General features: G+C 37.5%; 2 protein-coding genes across 7 annotated transcripts in view; one reads left to right on the top strand and one right to left on the bottom strand.

The window, feature by feature from the left end:
• PUS10 (pseudouridine synthase 10) overlaps positions 1-1,014 on the bottom strand; it is a 60,552-nt gene extending 59,538 nt beyond the window's left edge. Inside the window, exons 1-2 of one of the 6 annotated variants that reach the window (XM_037047987.1) lie at positions 723-1,014; positions 291-317 (exon numbers count right to left, since the gene is read on the bottom strand). The gene's annotated coding sequence lies outside the window, so the exon portion shown is untranslated. The other 5 variants (XM_037047988.1, XM_037047990.1, XM_037047986.1 and 2 more) reach the window with 5 other exon arrangements.
• A 241-nt stretch (positions 1,015-1,255) lies between these two features.
• On the top strand, positions 1,256-21,750 carry PEX13 (peroxisomal biogenesis factor 13). The gene is made up of 4 exons (XM_037047995.1): positions 1,256-1,423; positions 12,870-13,561; positions 16,733-16,858; positions 19,146-21,750. The coding sequence occupies exons 1-4, from the start codon at positions 1,332-1,334 to the stop codon at positions 19,442-19,444; spliced, it is 1,209 nt and encodes a 402-aa protein (XP_036903890.1). The 5' UTR covers positions 1,256-1,331; the 3' UTR covers positions 19,445-21,750.

The following is a 21,750-nucleotide window of genomic DNA, read 5'->3' on the forward strand; positions in this document are numbered from 1 at the left end:
GAAATCAGTTGTTCCATTAAGAGGTTTATTACCTTTGAAAGGAAGCCATAAGAAATGTATCCCACATAGTAAGGTTTTCATTGTTGGTTACCTTTGTTAAGATTTTTGCTTTTCGTTTACGTGTTTAGTATACGGAAGGAAGTGGAACAAGTAATTGCACAGAACCTCTCTCCTCCCCACCCCCACCCCGGTGTCAGAATCCCTTAGGGAACCAAGTCCCTTCTCCACACACCAAGCATAACTACCCCAGTCTCTGGTTTACTGGAGGAGCGAATGAACTTTCTTTTCACCTCTCGGAAGATTAAAGAAACCATTCCCTGCAAATAGGAAAGGAGCAGGGCATGTGAAAAGGCACCACAATGACCAGGCTGTCTCACATCCCGTGATCTTTTAAAAACTCACTCTGAACTGTAAGGTGTCATTTTTCTCGTGGTGGTGAGGGTGGGGTGCGGATATCTAAAGAAGGAGGTGCTCACAACTGCATTTTGCTACCCTACACTCAGCTGGGAGATGTCCCTTACACCCAAGATGTAATCTCGAGTCTTTTTGGCCAAGCAAGACCTTCCTCCCCCCGTCCCCTCGGCTTCGGTCAAGTCCAAGAAACTTCCCACTCATGCCTCCTTGCAAACAAAGCCGCCCCAGTAGTAAGGAAATGACCCCCTCCATCCACACCTCTCCGGCACCCAGTTGGTACACCCCCACCTCAGACCTCCCGGCCTCACCTTCTCCAACGAAGCGGGTGTCTGAGGTTTAACCCCTTCTGGCCCTCAGAGAGACAGGGGGGAAGACGAAACACAACACACCTACTGCGTCTATCAATTTTGTTCCCCGAGGAAACGAGAGCTTTAGAACGAAAGTACCAGCTTCCTCTCGGGAGGGCTGAATGAACCGTCGCCTGCTTCGGTGTAGAAAAATCGGTAATATTGTCTGGACTGCTGCCACACACCCCGCCTCTTTCTGGGGTAGGACTGCGTGGGACTAAGGTCCCCGCTTGAGCAGGACTTGTGCCAAAGCTACTTCCCCGGGACACCCACATCCCAGACATTGTAGCCGCTACCAGAAATATCGATGAGACCATACGTTATTCAGGAGGTTGCGGGTGGAAATTCTTTCCGAGGCAAATAAAAAAAGGGGGGTCATTTCTCTCCCATGGATCAGTGGCATTCTCCCATCCTCTGGTCCCAGCTGGCGAAGCACCTCGTCCTGACCGCTGGGCTGGGCGTGGTGAAGGGCTCGGTGCTCTGCCCCTTGCGCCTGGTGCGCGTGCGGCCAGTGCGCCAGGTTCCGAGTGGTTCCCAGAGCTCAGCAGCCGCGGAACGGAGGTGGAGGAGATGGCGTCCCAGCCGCCGCCTCCCCGCAAGCCCTGGGAGATCCGCCGTATTCCTGGGGCCGGGCCGGGATCAGGACCCGGTCCCGCTTTTCAGTGAGTGTGGAATACTTTAAGCCATGACTTGGGTGGACCGGATCTGGGACTTTGGCAGGGGGCGGTTGAGGACGTCGTTGGGGCGAGGTTCCCCTCCCCCTCTCAACCAGTCCCCAACCTTGAGGGGGGTTGAGGTGGGCCTTGAGGAGGGGTGGTACAGGGCAGTTTCGACGTCTGACCACAGTTTCTGACCCGCTGGCTCTTGGTAGCGACGTTTTCCAGGGAGCTCCTGGGTGCCTCTCTGAGTCCCGAGGTTCTTAGAATAAAAGGGGGTTTCTGTTCGCGGGACACCTTGGCAGTACCGCCTGACCCACTTCAAAGCGACGGACTTTTGATCCGTAGCGAATGAGAGTGACATTTGCCCAGCCTCCGCTCCATTGGGAGCAAAGTCTCTCTAAAGCTTTCAACAGCTTCTCGAGGAGTTGGTGAAAGTCCAGATCACTTTTACGCAACTGGAACCTAAGCCTGTATAAGGCTTGGCGTTGTTTTCCCGCATAACTCAACAGTGTACCGGGCAGAGATTTGGAAAAGCAACTTTAAAGCGGGAGTTCTAAATCTAAGGCCTGTGGACAGCCTTTGTGTACAAAATAGTGTGTGATTTCTCTAAGGCCTGCGTTTTTGTTTTCATTTTAACCAGAGTTAAATGGATCTAAAACTCAAAAAAGGTTAAACTAGATTAAGAGTTAAGAGTTTCATAGTCTTGTGTGTTTTGTGTTGAGTGTATCATGACATCTTAATTCAGGTGATGAGACTGGAATATCACATAACCTATTACATAAAAATCCCCAACATACTGGAATACATTTCTCCTATGTTCTAAAATCTTGTAATTTTTTATTTAAATACTCAAATGCTTGAACACAGTGGCTCCCTAATTTAATAATGATAGATATTTAACAAGTAATAAGCTTTAATTATGCTGTAAAGCTGAGGTGACACTTTCTACTTCCTGTTTTATGGTGATTTAATTTACTAAAAATTTGGAGTTCTCTTTGGAAGAGAGAGCTTTAGTCTTGCATCTGTCAAAGTTCTGTTTATGTAAAATTAACTATTTCCCACTCTTTCTTCCTTGTGAATTATTTTAAAGTTGTAGATATTGGTGGAGAGTAAGATAATGAATACTTGTGTATGCATTCACTGCCAGCTCTAAGAAGTAATATTTTGCCAGACTTGCCTGTTTTTTTTTAATTAAAATTAAACAGATAAACCCTTCCATTCTTCAGTCCTGCAGTAACTAACTACTGTTTCTATCAGGTGTTTAGTGTACCCAATAGCTCCTATACTTTATATATATATATATATATATATATATGTATATATATATATGTGTGTGTGTGTGTGTGTGTATATATATATTTCAAACTATCATTTTGCAGAATGTTTCCACTAAATATTTTTGTTTTGAGGTATATTTTGCTCCTCCATATACCAGTAGTTCATTTTATTTGCTGTGGGTGTTCTATTATGTAAAAAATCCAAACTATTGTGTTGTAGGTATTAGAGTATTGGTTGTTACATATTAAAAACTGCTACAATGAACATTCTTGTTCCGTTCTCCTTGTCCATTTTCCAAGGGGGTTTCTAATGTGTTGCTAGTAGTGGAATTGCTTGATGGAAGGGTGTGCCTGTCTTCAAGAACTGTCTGTTGCCAAGTTGTTCCCCAAAGTGGTTGTATATCAGTTTTTACTATTTACTAGCAAAGTTTTCTGTTTTTCTATATTCTTTCCAGCACTTCATATTGTGGGAGTGTAAAAAATAACTTTTCCTCTCACCTCTTAATGTTATTCTGGCTGGGCTAATAATCCGATTAACAGAGACAGATGAACAGGAGAAAACTTATAAATTATTATGGATGTACATGCAGGGGTGCCATAAGAACATGAGGTCCAAAGAGACACTGGGCAGTTAAGGTTTATATGCCATTTTGGACTGCAGGGAAGTGGGGATATGGGGTGATTTGTTTGGGACTTTAAAGGGCAGGAAGGCAATTCACATGGCGATGGAAAAGCAGTTGTCTGTCATACACTAGTTTCTATTAAACTATAGTTATCTATAGTGATATCTCCTTTCCCAAAGCACAACCCCTCCTCTATCAAAATTTCTTTTAGGTTATTAGGAGGAAGATCAAAGTTTCTTTCTGAGTCTTTTGTTCCTTAATAACCAGCTTAAAATCAATATCCCAAAAGGCTTATTTGGAGGTGGCAAAATTTTGGTTCCTCACAATGATGTTATTTTTTTCAATAGGTGAAGTGAAATGATATTTCATCGTTAATTTAGGCCCTGGCTGGTGTAGCTCAGTGGATTGAGCGCGGGCCTGCGAACCAGAGGATCGAGGTTCGATTCCCAGTCAGGGCACATGCTTGGGTTGCAGGCCAGTTTCCGGCAGGGGCCAGTTCCCTGCAGGGGATGCATGAGAAGCAACCATACATTGATGTTTCTTTCCTCTCCCCTGCCCCTCTAAAAAGATAAATAAATAAAATAAATAAAAATAAATAAAAATAATAATAACAATAAAAAATTTACACTTCTCTGATTTGTAGTAAGATTGAAGATCTTTTGCAATGTTTATTAGCCATTTGAGTTTCTTCTGTTGATTTTTTTTTGCCCACTTTTGGCTTTGTTATTGCTTGTCGATTTCAGTACTTTATTGTTCATACTAAACCTGTTTTCTTTGTATGTTTTTAATATCTTTCAGTCTATAGCTTACCTTCTTTATACTCATATTTATCTTCGTTGTGCAGATACTTTTAATTTTAACATAGACAAAATTTTCGTATTGATTGTGCCTTTTGTGTCTTAGTTAAGAAATCCTTTGTCCTCAAATCAGGAAAGTTTTTTCTGTATTTTCTTTTAAATGTCCTGCTTTTCACATTTATCTCTGTAATCCACCTGAAGCTGACTTTTTGGTACAAAATCCATGTGAAATAGGCAGTCTAATTTCTTTCCATGTGGATGATTTATTGTCCTGTACCATTTATTCATCTAGTCCATACTGGCTTATAATACCATCTGTGTGGCACCAAGTTTTTCTAAATGTGTGGTTCTGTTTAGGGGACTTCCTGATATATTCTATTGGTCTGTCTATTCTTATACTAGCACCATACTGTCGTTATAATAAGTTTTGATATTTGATATATCAAGAACCTTCACACTTTTCTATTCTTCAAAATTGCATTTGTTGACTTCTGGCCAAGGTGGAGGCATAGGTAGACACACTGTACCTCCTCTCACAACCAAAATTAAGGACAACAAAAAATTTAGAAACAAAAAAACAACCAGAACTGACAGAAAATTTAACTGTCAGTTTGGTTTTACTACTGTCAGTAGGAAGTCCAACAACCATTCATCCAGACCAGTAAGAGGGACTAATTTGGTGGCTGGCGACCTGGGCGTGCAGGCAGCAGTTGGCAGACCCCAGGTGCAGGGAGGCAAGCAGACCCAGTGAGGTACGCAAGGCAGCTGGCTGACTATGGTCCCACATTTGCACGCAGATAAACCAGGCAAAAACAGGCAGCGAGACAGACCAAGCAACCCAGGGCCCCAGGAAGTAAAGCCTGAAAGCACCAATTGAAAACTCTTTGGGGGTTGAGGTTCTGGGAGGGACTCCCAGCCTCTCAGAAGAGTTAGTTGGAGAGACCCACAGGGTGCTAGAATGTACACAAGCCCACACAGCACCAGGGAACCAGCACCAGAAGGGCCCAATTTGGTTGTGGGAAGCAGTAGAAGGGACTGAAATCCAAGAGAGAGCAGAGCAAGCACCATTGTTCCCTCTCTGACCCTGCCCCAACATACAGTTTCACAACCCAGCAACTGGGATGCCCCACCCTGGTGAACACCTGAGGCTCCACGCCTCATACATAATAGGTATGACCAGATCAAAAAATTATGGCTCAAACGAAAGAACATATCAAAGCCCCAGAGCCAATACATCTAAGTGACCAAGAGATGGCCAACCTATCAGATGCAGAGTTCAAAGCACTGGTGATCAGAATGCTCACAGAATTGGTTAATTTTGGTTGCAAATTAGGTAAAAAAAATGAAGGCTACACTAAGTGAAATGAAGGAAAATGCACAGGGAACCAATAGCGATGGGACGAAAACTAGGACTCAGATCATTGGAGTGGACCAGAAGGAAGAAAGGAACAACCAAACATAAAAGAATGAAGAAACAAGAATTCAAAAAACTGAGGAGAGGCTTAGGAACCTCCAGGGCATCTTTGAACATTCCAACATCTGAATTATAGGGGTACCAGAAGCAGAAGAGAAACAGCAAGAAATTGATAACTTACTTGAACAAATAATAAAGGAGAATTTCCCCAATCTGGCAAAGGCAGTAGACTTCCAAGAAATCCAGGAAGCTCAGAGAGTACCAAAGAAGGTGGACCCAAGAAGGAACACACCAAGACACATCATAATTACATCAGCCAAGATTAAAATGAAGGAGAGAATCCTAGAAGCAGCAAGAGATAAGGGAACAGTCACTTGAGAAGTTCCCATGAGACTATTAGCTGATTTCTCAAAAGAGACCTTACAGGCAAGAAGAGGCTGGAAAGAAGTATTCCAAGCTATGAAAGACAAGGACCTCCATCCAAGGTTGCTCTATCCAGCAAAGCTTTCATTTAGAATGGAAGGGCAGATAAAGCTCCTCTCAGATAAGGTCAAGTTCAAGGAGTTGATCATCACCAAGCCTTTATTATATGAAGTGTTAAAGGGACTTATCTAAGAAAAAGAAGATAAAAAATGTGAACAGTAAAAAGACAGCAACTCACAGTTATTAACAACCACACCTAAAACGAAAGCAAACTAAGCACACAACTAGAACAGGAACAGAACCACAGAAATGGAGATCACATGGAGGGATAGCAATGGGAGAATGGGAAGAGGAGAGAGGAGGAAAAGGTACAGAGAATAAGTAGCATAGACAGTAGGTAGAAAATAGACAGGGGGGAGGGCAAGAATAGTATGGGAAATGTAGAAGCTAAAGAACTTATGACACATGGTCATGAACTAAAGGTGGGAAGTGTGGGTGGGAGGGGGTGTGCAGGGTGGAGTGGAATGAAGGGGAAATGGAACAGCTGTAATAGCATAATCTAAGATATTAAAAATAAAATTAAAAATTGCATTTGTTGCATTTAGCTTTCATTGAAGGACTTACTGAGATTTTTACTGGAACTTTATATTTTATTGGGACTTTTATTTATTGATCAAATAAGTGTTTCCATTTGTGAATATTGTGAAGGTACAATTGGTGAGAATTTTGACCTTGTTTGTATTAAATAATGTTTTGTTACTGTTTCCATGAAGTCCTATCTCATCTTTTATGAGATAAAGATATATATTCAGCATAATTCTGACTTAATTTGCTCTGATGATTTGTTTATAACTAATTCTCTTGTGTTTTGACAATCTTCTTACTTACAAATAAGCCAGCACAGATGGCCAACATTCTTTATTTCCATTAGTGTCCTGCATTTCCGACTGGGTCTTTTTCATGCTGTTGAGGTCCTCACTAAGTTCATTGAGGCATCCTTATAACCAGTGTTTAACCTCTGCATCTGGTAGATTGCTTATCTCCACTTGATTTAGTTTTTTTTCCTGAAGTTTTGGTCTATTCTTTCATTTGGACCATATTTCTTTGTCTCCTCATTTTGAAAGCCTCCCTGCATTTGTTTCTATGTTAGGTAAAACTGCTTTGACTTCCTGTCTTAGTAGCATGGTCTAACATAGTAGATGTCCTGTAGGGTCCAGTGGCACAGCCCCAAGCTTGGATACTGGAGGTGCATTCTTAGTGTGTGCTGAGTACACCCTCCTCTTGTGGTTGAGCCTTGATTACTGTTGGCAGATCAATGGGAGGGATTTGCCCAGGCCAGTCACCTGCAAAGGACTGGCTGTGATCACTGATCACCAACCTCTGCCCTCCAAGGAAGATCAGCTGTTCAGAGGCAGATGTGGTCTGTAGCTGTCCACTGTGTGCACAGACTCTGGGGTTTACTGGGTGGTGCAGGCCAGGGTCAGCTCCCACCTGTGTTCTGCCCAAAGCCACCCTGCCTGAGCTATAAAGCAAGTTGAGATGGCTGCTACTTGTGCTGGATTTGGAGATTCCCAGGCAAAGCCAGACCCTGAATCTAGGCTGGCTGCTGCTAGTGTCTGGCCTGGAGCCCCTTAAGAAGTGGTATGGAGGGCCGGGGGTTCACTGAGGCCTGCTGTTTATTGTTAGAAAGGATTTAAGACATTGTGAAGTATGGACCAAGACCAGCCATTCATATGGAAAAGCAGGTTGGCCAGAGTCTCTGGGGATCTCCAGAGCAGGGCAAACAGTATCAGCCAGGCTGATGGAGTCTCTGATATGGCACCAGCCTGCTGGCATTGTGGCTCTATGGGGGAAGGGTTCAGTAAAGGGACAATGGCCCCCTTTTCTGTATAGGAGAAGGCTGTCCCTCATCTCTTGCCTTGATGCCAGACCCTTCAGTTTCTCCCAGTATGCCACTGGTGCCTTTTAAACTGTTACCATGGTGCTGGAGCTCAAAAGGAGTGAGCCTGATTAAGTCCCTGTGTGGGTTCTTTAAGAGGAACGACTTGGGACTCCAGAAGATTCTTCCACCAACTTGATCCCCACTGGTTTTTGCAGCCAGAAGTTACGGGGTCTTATCTCCCTGGTACTGGAACCCTGAGCTGGGGGTCCTGGTGTGAGGCCTGGACTCCTTGCTCCCAATATATCCCTCCTGAATATATATCTACCACATGTGGGTGAGGGACCAGCCTGTTCCACATCTTCACCTCTCCTACCAGTCTAGATGGATGTGATTTCTTTAATTCCATAGTTGTCAGACTTCTATTCACCTCAATTTCTGATGGTTTTGAGTGATGGTTGTTTTATTTTAGTTGTAACTTTGACTGATGTAGTTGTGTGTGAAAGTGAGCTGTGTTTACCTATGCCATCTTGACCAGAAATTTAGCCCACATTCTTGTATTGATTTTCACTTTCATTGGAATGCTTTTCAAGTCTCACATTTAAGTATAACGTTTGATTTTTGTTTTTGGTAGATTTCCTATTCAACTTATAGCTCTCTACCTTGCTCAGATTTGTATTATAAAGAGATACTAGATTTTATGAGTAACTATTCTGTCTATTGAGATCATTGTGTGTATTTTTAGTTTAGTATGAAAATGTGGTTTACTGTATCAGTTAACTTTCTACTGTTGAATCATCTTTGCATTTCTGAATGAACTCTGTTTAATTGTGATGATTTTGTAAAATACAATGCTAGGTTCTATTCTGATATTTTAAGATCTTTACATATATGTTCCTAGGTGAAGTTGGCCTATAATTTATTTCTTTGTACTATCCTACTTTTCTGGCTTTGTATCAAAGCTATATAACTTAAATTTTTCTGTTGAATCTAGTTTTTATTCCTTTATAGGTAGGCTATCCTTTCCTTAAGAGCCTTTAAGATTTCACCTGATACCTTGATAGAGCTTTTTTATGCTCTATCACAGTGTGAATATGCAGACACATATTTGAACATTTTTTCCCTCTGCTCAGAACCCACCGTGCTTAGTCTGAAGATATGTATCTTTTTTAAAATATTTTATTTATTTATTTTTAGAGAGAGGGGAAAGGAAGGAGAAGGAATGGGAGAGAAACATCAGTGTGTGGTTGCCTCTCATGTTTCCCCTACTGGGGACCTGGCCTGCAAGCCAGGCATATGCCCTGACTGGGAATCGAACCAGCGACCCTTTGCTTCACAGGCCCATGCTCAACCCACTGAGCTACACCAACCAGAACTGAAGATACATATCTTTATTTAATTCAGGAAAATTCTTATCAGTTATATCTTTTTTCAAAGATTTTATTTATTTATTTTTAGAGAGGGGAAGGGAGGGAGGGAGAAAGAGAAACATCATTATGTGGCTGCCTCTTGAGCACCCCCTACTGGGGACCTGGCCAGCAACCCAGGTATGTTCCCTGACTGGGAATTGAACCAGCAACCCTTTGCTTCACCGGCTGGCACTAAATCCACTGAACCATACCAACCAGGACTCCCAGTTATATTTTAAAATATTTAGTACTTTTCTTTCCCATCTCTTCTTCTGGAACTCCTATTAAACATTGTATCAGGGATAATTTCTGCTATAAGTAACAATATCTGGCCCACTGTGCTTTGGAATTTATTGTTTAGTTAACAAGAAGTGTAGGAGATCTGTCAACTCAAATTGTCATCAAGGGGTCTACTTTTTTTTTCTGACTTCCTTTTTTTTTTTTACCTGTGAGCTTTCTAACAGTTTTGGCCATCTGTGTTATTTTTACTCCTTCGAAAGGAATCTCTTTATCCTCTGGCTGCTTTCAAGATTTCTCTTTGTTTTTGGTTTTACAAAAGTGATGCTTTACTGAGCATTACTGTGGTTTTCTTTAGTCATTTTGGGTGAGATTTATAGAGATATTTTAATCTGACCTGGTGTCTTGCATTAATTTTAGAAAAATCTCATCCATTATCTCTTTAAATGTTGCTTCTGATCATCATCATTTTACTCATTTGTCTCCAATTACATATATGCTCTGTATTTCACAATATAACCTGTCTTACCATCTTTTTTTTGTATGTATGTATATATGATTTGGTTACTCATGCTTCATTCTCGGTGTTTTCTTCCGAACTTTTTTCTAGTTCACTGATATTTTTCTTTAAGGGTGTCTAATCTGATATTAAACCAGTCATTGAGTTTATGGTTTCAGGTATTTGTTTTTCTTTTCAGTTTTAGAATTTCCCTTTGGTTTTGCTTTATAGTTTCTATTTTCTGCTGAAAAAATTCAGTCTTGTCCATTTTCCTTGAATATATCAATCATAGTTGTTTAAAGTTTGACTAATAACTTTATTATCATTACCCACTGTGGATCTCTTTGTATTGCCTAATGTCGCTTTTTTTAAACATGTAGTTTTGTCATCATATAGGCCTAACTATTTTTTAATGAAAGCTGAACATTGTATATAGTCAGTTTTAAACTATTTGAGGCCTAGGATGGTACCTTCCTCCAGTGAGTTTTACTTTTGACACGCACATTGGGCCACTGGCAATCTAGGATCATTTGAATCCAATCAAGATTGAGCTCATTTGAAGCTGTGGTTTCATTTCCTACCAGGACTAGTCTATTTCCTATAATCCTTACCCTTACTCCTAGTATATGTCCCTTTAAGGGCCCAGTCCATAGTATGGGGATTTATGTTGGTCCTCTTCTTCAAGGGTTCTAAACTCTACTTTTGTCTCTTTAGCCTCAGGAGTCTTTTAAAACCAAGGCTCCGTTTCTCATCCTGTCAGCCATGTCTCCTAGAGCTGGCCCTTGTCACTTGAGAAATATCTCCAAGTGAGCTCTCTGGGTTTTCTCTTCTTCATGAATGTTGGCTCCATAATTCCTCAGTTCCATGTTCTCTCATGCTTTAAATAGATACTTTTATATATTTTCTAGTTTTTCTAGTTATTTTCAGTGCAAGGGTTAGACTGATTCCGGGAATGCCATTGCTTGAAATGGAATTCCCTAAGTTCTGTATTTCTACTTTGTGCCTTAAGTTTGGTTTGATTTGGTTTTTCCTTGCCTCATAGTTGCAAGATAACCCCTGTGGTTGTGGGCATCATGTCTAAGATCTGTACTGAAATTTTTTTCATATTAACATGTTTTTATTTCATTTTAATTTTTATTTAAAATATTTTATTGCTTTATTATATCTGACCATCTTAAACATATTTAGAATCTTTATTGTGTTGTTATATAAAATTATTTTTTCCTTGAATGAGTTTTCATTCTTTTTTTAATCCTCAACCAAGGATATGTTTTGATTGATTGTAGAGAGAGGGGGAAAGGCGGGGAGAGAGAGAGAAAGAGAGAGAAAGAAACATAGATGTAAGAGAAATATCAGTTGGTTGCCTCCCATACATGCCCCAACTGGGAACTGAACCCACAACCTAGTCATGTACCCTGACCAGGAATTGAACCCACAGCCTTTTGGTATACAGGACGATGCTTCAGTCACCTAAGCCATCCTGGGTGACTGAAGGATGGTGACTGAAGGAGAAGCCCTTGGTCAGGGCTTCTTCTTAATTCTGTATAAGGAGCCAGTTCAACCTTGATACCCAGACGTGACAAAGACAGTAAAAAACAAATTAGGACATTCTCACTTATGAAAATAGATGCAAAAATATATTTAACAAAATACTGGCAAACCAAATCAGGAATATATATTGGCTCTTCAGTTTTACTTCAGGAATGTAGGTTGGCTTTAACATTTGAGAATTAATGTAATTCATCATATTAAGAGAATAAAGAAGAAAAATCATAATCATCTTAAATCCTGAGAAATTATTTGATTGATAGTTTATTTGTGGTAATAAAACTTAGCAAATAGAAATAGACAAGCAAGTACTAAATTTAAAACAAACATAGTGCATAATGGTGAGCTGCTGAAAACTTGTAAGATCAGGAATGAGACAAGGATGCCTGCTACCTTGATCATTCAAGATTATATTGCATGTCCTAGACACAAAACTGTAAGAATTAAAAAGAAGAAGAAATAAATCTTATCAGTGTTCACATACAATGTGACTGTAAATTCTTAAGATTCTAGAAAATCCAAGAGAAGAATCCACAACAACTTTGCTGGCTATAAGGACCATATTTTTTAATCAATTATTTCTACATAATAACAGTAACAAAGTGAAATTTTAGAAAGACACCATGTACCAAAAAATGAAAAATAAAAAAATACCTTCATGTAGTAAACCATAAAACATTAGAGTCAATAAAGTTATTTTTAAAAACCATTTCTGAAAAAAATCTTTAAAAAACCTAAATAAATGGAACATACATTGTATTTGTGGGTTGAAACTCTCAATATCATAAAGATGTCAGTTACCTCAAATTAACCTGCAGATTCTGTGTAATCCCAAACAGAATCATAATATGGTTTTGGTGGGGAGAGAGGGTTATAGAACTTTTAGCTCTGATTCTAAAATGTATGTGGAAATTCAAAGGGTCATATAGTCAAAGCACTCTTGAGGATGAAGAACATTGTGGGAAACTTGTTTTATTGGATACTAAGATCTATTCTAAAACTATAATAATTGTGATACTGTCATTTAGGTACAAGGATGGACAAATATCTAGCAACCACCTGTGAGAAAATGGACAGGTGTCTTTAAAAAAAACTACAGAAGAGATTGGAGATAGCACTAATAATGCCAGCATAAATAAACTAGAATATAGTGTTCATTCAGTTGTTTTATGCATTTTCTCCTAACACTGAGATTCTAACCAACTAGTTATTAACAGATTAATCCTTACTGTTAACATATCTTCAGTAGAACCTCATTGCACTAGTTATAGGAGGTATTTAATAGTTAATTTGGATTAAATCTGTTGTGTTTCAGTTACTCTTTTGAATCTTTTTTGGTTTAGATCTGCTGATTTGGGTCCTACTTTATTGACAAGACCTGGACAGCCAGCACTTACCAGAGTGCCTCCACCTATTCTTCCAAGGCCATCGCAGCAAACAGGAAGTAGTCTGAACACTTTCAGACCAGCTTACAGCTCATTTTCTTCAGGATATGGTGCCTATGGAAATTCATTTTATGGAAGCTATAGCCCTTATAGTTATGGATATAATGGGTTAAGCTACAACCGCCTCCGTTTAGATGATCTTCCGCCTAGTAGATTCGTTCAGCAAGCTGAAGAAAGCAGCAGAGGTGCATTTCAGTCCATTGAAAGTATTGTGCATGCATTTGCCTCTGTCAGCATGATGATGGATGCTACCTTTTCAGCTGTGTATAATAGTTTTAGGGCTGTATTGGATGTAGCAAATCATTTTTCCCGATTAAAAATACACTTCACAAAGGTTTTTTCAGCTTTTGCATTAGTTAGGACTATAAGGTATCTTTACAGACGGTTACAATGGATGCTGGGTTTAAGAAGAGGCTCTGAGAATGAGGACCTGTGGGCAGAAAGTGAAGGAACTGTGGCTATGCTTGGTGCCGAAGACAGAGCAGCTAACTCAGCAAAATCTTGGCCAATATTCTTGTTCTTGGCTGTTATCCTTGGTGGTCCTTACCTCATCTGGAAACTGCTCTCTACCAACAGTGATGAGATAACAGGTAAGAGTAAAAGAAAGGATTCAAAAACCATATGACAATCTCAAATTTCAAGGATAGATTTGTTAAATTAGCATTCTTTATGTTTTTTGTATTTAATTTTTGATCCAGTTTTATTTTTAGTTAAGAAATTCAAAACTGGAAGATAAATATATAGCAGAAACAGGTTTCTTGATTTATTCATTGTTCATTCAGTGTAATAGTACACGTTACCTAACTACTGTTTACAAGATACTGAACTTGATGTTACGAAGTATATAAAGATACATAAGATGTAATCTCCCAAGTTTTCTAAAACTTGTTGGCAGGGAGGTAGGTAAGACATATACACAGGTAATTGTAATGAAGCAGAAAGAGTGTGATGAGGAATGTGACAGGGAAAGACAAGGTGTTTTGTGCCTTTTTATATGCAAGACACTGCTAGGTATTTTGTGTATTTTATGTCATTTAATTTTTACAATAACCCTAAGAGATATAAGTAATCTTCACTTTGCAACTGACAGAACTAAGGTTTACAGAAGTTGCCTGACCAGGGTGACATCTTTAATAAGGTAGAACCAAAAACAAAACCAGGGCTATTTGTTAAGTTCCTACTCTGTCAGCTGGTACAGAGTGCTATCTCAATTTTAAAAAGTAAAGCTTTTTTATTATTTTATTTTATTTTTTATTTTTTCTATTGGTATCTAAGAAGTAACATATAAGTTAGATTTTTGAAGGACAGGTGACAGCTTTGAACAAAAGTACATAGGCAGGAAATGTGATATTTGTTTAGCAGCTGTCCCACAGTATAGAATAAAAGAATAATAAATAGGCTGAGTAATGAGGTTGGAGGCTAATAATGGAAGATCTTAATCTTCATTTAGTAAGGAAAGGATTTGTGTGTGTGTGTGTGTTTAAACAGACTTATTACATATATATAGTGTTCTTTTTTTAAAGCTATTATTAGTAATACCTTTTTTAAAAAGATTTTATTTATTTATCTTTAGAGGGGAAGGGAAGGAGAGAAAGAGAGAAGTCTCAATGTATGGTTGCCTCTCATGAGTCCCCTGCTGGGAACCGGCCTGCAACCCAGGCATGTGCCCTGACTGGGAATCAAACCATGATCGCGTGGTTCGAAGGCCTGCGCTCAATCCACTGAGCTACACCAGCCAGGGCTATAGTGTTCTTTTTTAAAAAATGACTTTATAGAGGAAGGGGGAGAGAGAGAGAAAGAAGCATAGATTTATTGTTCCACCTATTGATGCATTAATTGGTTGATTCTTATATGTGCTCTGACTGGGGATTGAACCCACAACCTTGCCATATCAGGATGATGCTCTAACCAACTGAACTACCTGGCCAGGGCATATAAACAATGTTCTGATGAAGTTAGTCAGTCTCAAGTGTTTTAAGATAGATCAGTACAGATTAGAACAAATTGAAATTGGTTGGCAAGGTTCATAAAGAATGTTGGGTTATGTTTATCCTTGTATCCCCAAAAGCTAACAACCTGCTTGGGACATAGAAGGTGCTTAATAAGTGTTTATTAACTTTAGGATATTGGTTATGATGCTTTTGCAATTGACTGGATTAGAAATAATGAAGGCCTGAATTAGGGTATGTGAAAAGCAGGATTCAACAAATTTAGTTACCCACTGGGTGGGTGTGGTACACAAAGGGAAAAAAGGTGGAATCAAAATGCCCTAGACCCTTAAACTTGGGTTATTAGAGAAATCAATGTTATTTCATCAATTCAATAAACACTTTTTAGGACTACTATATTCTAGGAGCTTAGAATATAGTAGTGAATAAAACATTAAAAGAAAATTCCTGCTCTTCTGACTGTCTAGGGAAGACAGCAATAAGCCAAGTTAAAATATATACAGGTGACCTTTGAACAACACAGATTTGAACTTCGGGGTCCATTTATATGCTAATTTTTTTCCAGCCTTTCCTGTATGTGGGTTTTGAATCTGCAGGTTTTGAATCCACGGATTCAGCCAGCCATAGGTCAAAAACTATGTTTTTGCTTTCCCAACCATGAATGATACATAGGGCCAACTATAGAGTCACAAGATACACATGGACTTTGGACTGCACGGGACGGGGTGGGGAGAGGGGGATGTCAGCACTCCTAACCCCTGCGTTGTTCAAGGGTCACCTGTAGAAGTAAGAAGGTAGTAAGTGCCTTTGAGGAAAAAAGCAAGGATGAGTGTTACAGAACCAGGGTTAGGAAGTGAGATTACAGTGCTCCACCCGTCTGGGAACAGCAAAAGTGCAAAGGTATTTAAGTGGTAGTGTGCCTGGCATATCATGTGAATAGCAAGGGAGCCCGTGGGAAAGGAGCAAAGTCTGAGTAGCAGGAAATGAAGGAGGGAAGAGTGCAGTGTTTGGGATATCCATGCAAATGCAAAGGAAATTTCTATATATCACAGTCCAACTATAGAAACTATAGTTGAGAACTTTCTCAACTGAACTATACAGTTGAGAAGTTTCCACTTAACATTCATTTGGAAATGATTAATCTTTCATGTAATGACATGGTAAAAGTTAATGCAAAAGAATTTAATGGAATTCTACTCTGTTCACCTTATGAGTGAATATGCTCAGTTAAAACCACAAGTTCATTGGACTGATAATCAGGATTTGTCAGTACCTGTCTGCAAAAGACATTTTCAAAGAGGAAATACCTCAAATCTTTATGAATGAGCATTAACAAATGAGTATTTGCACTTGATATGACAGGAAACACTGCCTTTGAACTCCGAAAATCCCATTCTTCTCAGTAGTAGACCTGTATTATTTTTTTAAACTCAATTTGTATTACATTTGAGTTTTGTCAAAAAATTATGGAAAAGTTATTTCTCTCACTATATAAGAAACTACAGTATCTTCAATTTGCTTCATTACCTGCAGAGCCTAAAGTATTTACTACCTGACCTTTTATAGAAAAAAATTTGCCAGACCTTGTCTCAAAGTAAGGGAACTAGAATTTCGAGCTTGAAGAAAAGGGAAAAGTTCATAATAGATATCCTAGTGAACATGCTGTTGATTTTATATCATGTTAATTATAGAATTTACTTTAGGAGACTTTTCTTGGCAAATAAATGTATGCAGTTTGCAAATTGTAGCCAGTGAAATAACCTCATTTTATTTTTGTAAGTTTTACTAACCAAATCTTAATTCGGTTTATAGACAACACCAACTGGGCAAGTGGTGAGAATGACCATGTAGTTGCTAGAGCAGAATATGATTTTGCTGCTGTATCTGAAGAAGAAATTTCTTTCCGTGCTGGTGATATGCTGAACTTAGCTCTCAGAGGTAACAATATGAATAAATTGAAATTATCTGTGAAGTTCTAGAAATTATAAGTGTAATATTAAAAAATGAAACAAGAAAATGAAAAAAGTTTGGTTATTGTTGATCAACTCAAAGTAGTTACTAGGATTTCTCTTTCGTGTCTATTTAGAACTTTCAGGTTTGGGTAGTAGTGGAGAAATATCCCAACAAAGTTGTTCCAGTAATATTTCACTGAGATAAGGAGTTTGTTTATACAATCTCTGCTCAACCTAAAACACTTGAATTCCAAACTCTGTTAATCCCCACACAAAAACACGGGGTAAACACTAAATATAACAAATCTAACAAAGAAATTATCTAGCATTATTTAAACATCCCTTTCCTTCTTTAATTGCTGGGGCTGATGTTGCTTTCTTTCTTACTTAAATAGTGTTTACTTCAGAAACTTCAACTTGAGGATTTTAGGAATTACTGTCATGAAGTATTTAGACCAGGTCACTAACAGTTTTTAACTGCTCCAGGCAAAATGGCTTTTTTCTTTAGCTATCCCCAGTATTGATGAACAGAATTTTTGTTGATTTACAAAGAAAGATCTTTTGTGTGTTTTTGAAGATTCAAGTTTGCTACAAAAAGTCACATAGTTGGTAAAGATACTAGTAATAACAACCCTTAAAATAATAATGCTATGAAGTGTGAACTGTTACTATCTCGTCCCTGTTTTATACATGAGAAAACTAAGGCTCAGAATTCTGAGTAAATTGCCCAGTATCACAAAACTGAGATGTAGTGGAGTTGGACTCTGAATGTAGGTTTATCTGGCTTTGGAAACCTGTGCTTTTAAACACTTGGGCGGTTTTCTGTATAATCTATTAATAGGAGCTTTTGCCTGTAACTGCTTTTAGTCACTCTTTACATAAAGAAAAAAATACCATCAATATTCAAATTATTAGTTTAATGTGTAAATAATTTAAAATTTTGGATCAAATTTGCTAAACCTCTACCACATCCCCTCATACACAAAATCTTGGCTTCTAGGTGTTCTATCCATATTTTCCTTCTAGTGAAAGCCACACCTTACTATTTTGGATTTCAAAAGGACTTCTTTATAGGGTTTGTTGTTAGAGATAGGACCAGTACAGATAATTAGTTTTAATTACTCTAAATAAAGAATTAAAAAAATAAAAATAAAAAAATAAAGAATAAAAAGGGTGTCTTTCAATTACATTATGATTCAGAAAAATGTCTTATATTATTTTTCTCCTAATATTGCCTCCTAACACTTTGGCTTTGCTTCTTTGCTTTCTTTCATCACTCAAGTAAAGTATATTTGTACATTTAGCACAAAATCAATCACAGACATGGTTAATTTGTTTTATATTTTTATAGCATATTAAACATTAAAATGTCACATTGTACCTAAACTATAATATTGAACTAAGCTGTAATAGTTTAACAGCTTTTTAAAGACATGGATAAAATAGGTGTGAGAATACCAAAATACAAAATTGAATATATTAAATAATCTTTCCTACTTTAGCTTAGGTTAGTTCCTTTAACTTTTTTCGTATGGCTGGAGGTAACAGAGGTCTTCATTTTTGCCCATCTTGGATTAAAATTAACATTCACTGTCTCCATGCTTGTCCCTCATAATCACAAGGGATAATTTTTTTTTAACATTTTATTTATTTATTTATCTTTAGAGGGGAAGGAGAGAGGGAGAGAAACATTAATGTATGGTTGCCTTTTGTGCGTCCCCTGCTGGTAGTTAGCCTGCAAGGAACCGGCCTGCAACCCAGGCATGTGCCCTGACTGGGAATCGAACTGCGATCGTCTGGTTCGATCAATCCACTGAGCTACACCAGCCAGGGCCTAAATTTTACATTTTGGCTAAAAGTATGTAAAGAAAGCTGGCTTATGTGAAGGTATATATTTATTTTCTATACTTACGCCTGACTTACCTGCTAAGAAGGATTGAGAAATTCATTTGTCAAACTCCAGTTTACAATATGAAAGATGTTGATGTTAGTTTTCAGCTTTTAGGATAGCTGAATCTCGTTACTCTATGAATGGACCGACTGATAGAAGCTTTATGTTTTTCAAGGTTGAAAATATAATGTATAAGTTGTAAGAAGGGACCCTAGAAATGTTGAGCCTGTCATTATTTGATACTGAATGCTTGTATATATACTATTTGTATATATATTTTATTACATATAGTTGTAACACAGAGTTTACATTTTTTACTATCCATAGTCTGTTGAGTCTCCAAAGTATGCTGCAATTACAAGGCTGTCTTTTCTTTCATCAGAACAGCAACCCAGAGTGCGTGGTTGGCTTCTGGCCAGTCTTGATGGTCAAACAACAGGACTTATACCTGCTAATTATGTTAAAATTCTTGGTAAAAGAAGAGGTAGGAAAACACTGGAATCCAGTAAAATTTCCACACAGCAACAATCTTTGACCAATACAACACTAATTAAAGGAGCCACAGCTGTCGATTCTTTGGATGAACAGGAAGCTGCCTTTGAATCTGTCTTTGTTGAAACTAGTAAGGTTCCGGTTGCACCTGCTTCCACTGGGACAAGTGGAGATAAACAAGATCTTTGATATCTTTCATGTTTGCCTGCAGTTGAACTGTTAGAATACTTTTTAAAAATTACTTCTTACAGAGAAATTAGTCCACAGTCCTGTGAACACATTTATTAATCGCTATTCCAGGTATTTTGCTGCTAGAAATTGTTAAAGTTGTATACTAGTATGTTGATTTAGCGACCTAGTCACATTTTATAAGTGATTGGACCACAAGGATGTTTATTTCACCTGGATTTTAAGGCTATGGGAACTGTTACCATTTTCATCTTATTTAAAACCCTATGTTTATTGAAGGAGTAAAGAGTGATGAACTACAGAATATACTATTTGCTAAGTAGGAATTATTGATGCTTTTTAAAATTCAACATTACTTACATTGGAATTCTCAGAAATTGAGTGCTAACATGTGGGAACAGGGAAAAAAAGCTAATTTTTTTATGACATATTGAATAATAAAAATTTTCTGGATCTGTATTACATTCAGTCTTGGGTTGTTTTAGGCAATAATATTTTTTCCCAGTAACAATTGGTACCATCATCTTTTATTGTATTTTCAAAAATATCTTGAAAAGGTTGCTAGAAGCATAGTGAGGGAGATGATTCTAGAGTGATATTTAGCCTTCATAGTTTTTTCCCTGCTGATACAAAGGCTGACACTTATCTTTCTTACAGATTATTTCATTTTTTCTGAGGATCAAAGAACTTTTTCTTCTTTGGAATATGACTAGTTTTCATCCTGTATAAAACAGGATATAGGAAAGATTTACTTTTCTTTTTCTCCAACCAGGACTTAAGTCTGTTGAGTTTGTGCTTAATGATATAATCAGTTCTAGCAGTAATGATTTAAAATCTTTCCACAGATTCTCTGCTTCTAACTAGTATAATTACTTTTTAGAAGTCCATATTCAGGCTATGCATTGAAAATATACATTTTTTTAGGTTTAGTTTTTACTAACCTGAATTGCCATTTAGCATATGATAATGCTGTGTGACTTGTTTTTTGTTAAATAATGATTTTAAATGCAGTTAAATTTCAGTTCACTGAATATTTCCACAAAAAAATTGGAAAATTTGTATACTTGCTGTGATCATACTGCAAAGTAATACTGTCAGGAGTACAGGTGTACAAGAATATATTCACAGGTATTGCTGAAAACTTGCAGTTTTTTATAGAGATTTTGATTTAGTATTTTTATCTTTCTTTTTATAGATTTTCTGTTAACCAAATAAGTAATTCTAGAACAGTTCTGGCTAAAACATACAGGAACCAAATATGTACTCAGCATAGAACTTTACTAAAAGCCTCTTGGGAACCTCTCTTTTGAAATGACAATATAATGAGTAACATATTTAAAATACAAATGTTGACCCTATACAGAAAAAAGTAAAAATATAGCAAAATTTACATATCTTAAGTCTGTTTTCTAACACCCAGGTATTAGTTAACCTTCAAGTTGAGATAAAGTTTCTTGTACGTTATTTTCCATTTTTGTTCTACAATTAGATGTTCTGCTTTGTTTTGTTATAGAGTAATCTATAGACATTTTGTTCTTGAAACAAATTTTTAAATTTGGTGTTGAGACATCTGAATTGAATGCTGAGTGAAGTGTACAGGTGAAATGTTGATTGAGTCAGTGCTATTTAAGTTAGAAAAGGTAAGTCTTTACAATAGAATTTGTGACTGGTATTAAAGATGCATAAGGAGAAGAGTATAGCACAGAATAAATAACAAGAATAATTTTGCTTTTCTTAGGCTGTTTATTTTTCAGTTAAGTATGCTGAATTGCAATATACATTATCTGACTGGTAACTATGGGTATGAAAATTCCTTTTCTATTAAAATCTGGAAAAGGAATTTAGGATTTGAATAAGAGGAATTTTATAATCTTTTTTATTATGACAGTTTTGCTGTACTTTTTTAGATGACATGAAATGTAATGTTCAAGGCTTCAATATTGTTATTTTTAGGAACTTACTTAAGAAGTACTAATTTACAGAAATTACTAATTTAAACCAAAACATTTTCAAATAAAATAATAAATTACAAGTTACAATAAGAAAACAGGTTTATTTACTAATTTTTTTCTGATTTTGTCAGTTTAGAAAGGAAAAAGTAAGAGGACTGTAAATTTTCATGTTTTAACATTTTATTTATATGGGTATACTTGATTTAGTTGGTCGGTGTATCATAACTATACATTTACTTGAATATAACTGTCCTTTATCTTGTGCTTTAATGGAAAAAAGAACAGAAATTGAATGCAGTTAGATTTTATTTTTAAAAGTTACCCTTATTGGGCAAATAAAAATACATTAAACTT

This window comes from Sturnira hondurensis, unplaced genomic scaffold (assembly GCF_014824575.4).
Source record: "Sturnira hondurensis isolate 20B ecotype Veracruz unplaced genomic scaffold, ASM1482457v3 Scaffold0006413, whole genome shotgun sequence".
NCBI classification, from domain to species: Eukaryota; Metazoa; Chordata; class Mammalia; order Chiroptera; family Phyllostomidae; genus Sturnira; species Sturnira hondurensis.

Coding starts and splice junctions, on each gene's coding strand:
- PEX13 (XM_037047995.1), top strand. CDS start 1,332: ATGGCGTCCCAGCCGCCGCCTCCCCGCAAGCCCTGGGAGATCCGCCGT. Junction 13,562..16,732: donor CAACAGTGATGAGATAACAG/GTAAGAGTAAAA, acceptor TTCGGTTTATAG/ACAACACCAACTGGGCAAGT. Junction 16,859..19,145: donor GCTGAACTTAGCTCTCAGAG/GTAACAATATGA, acceptor TTCTTTCATCAG/AACAGCAACCCAGAGTGCGT.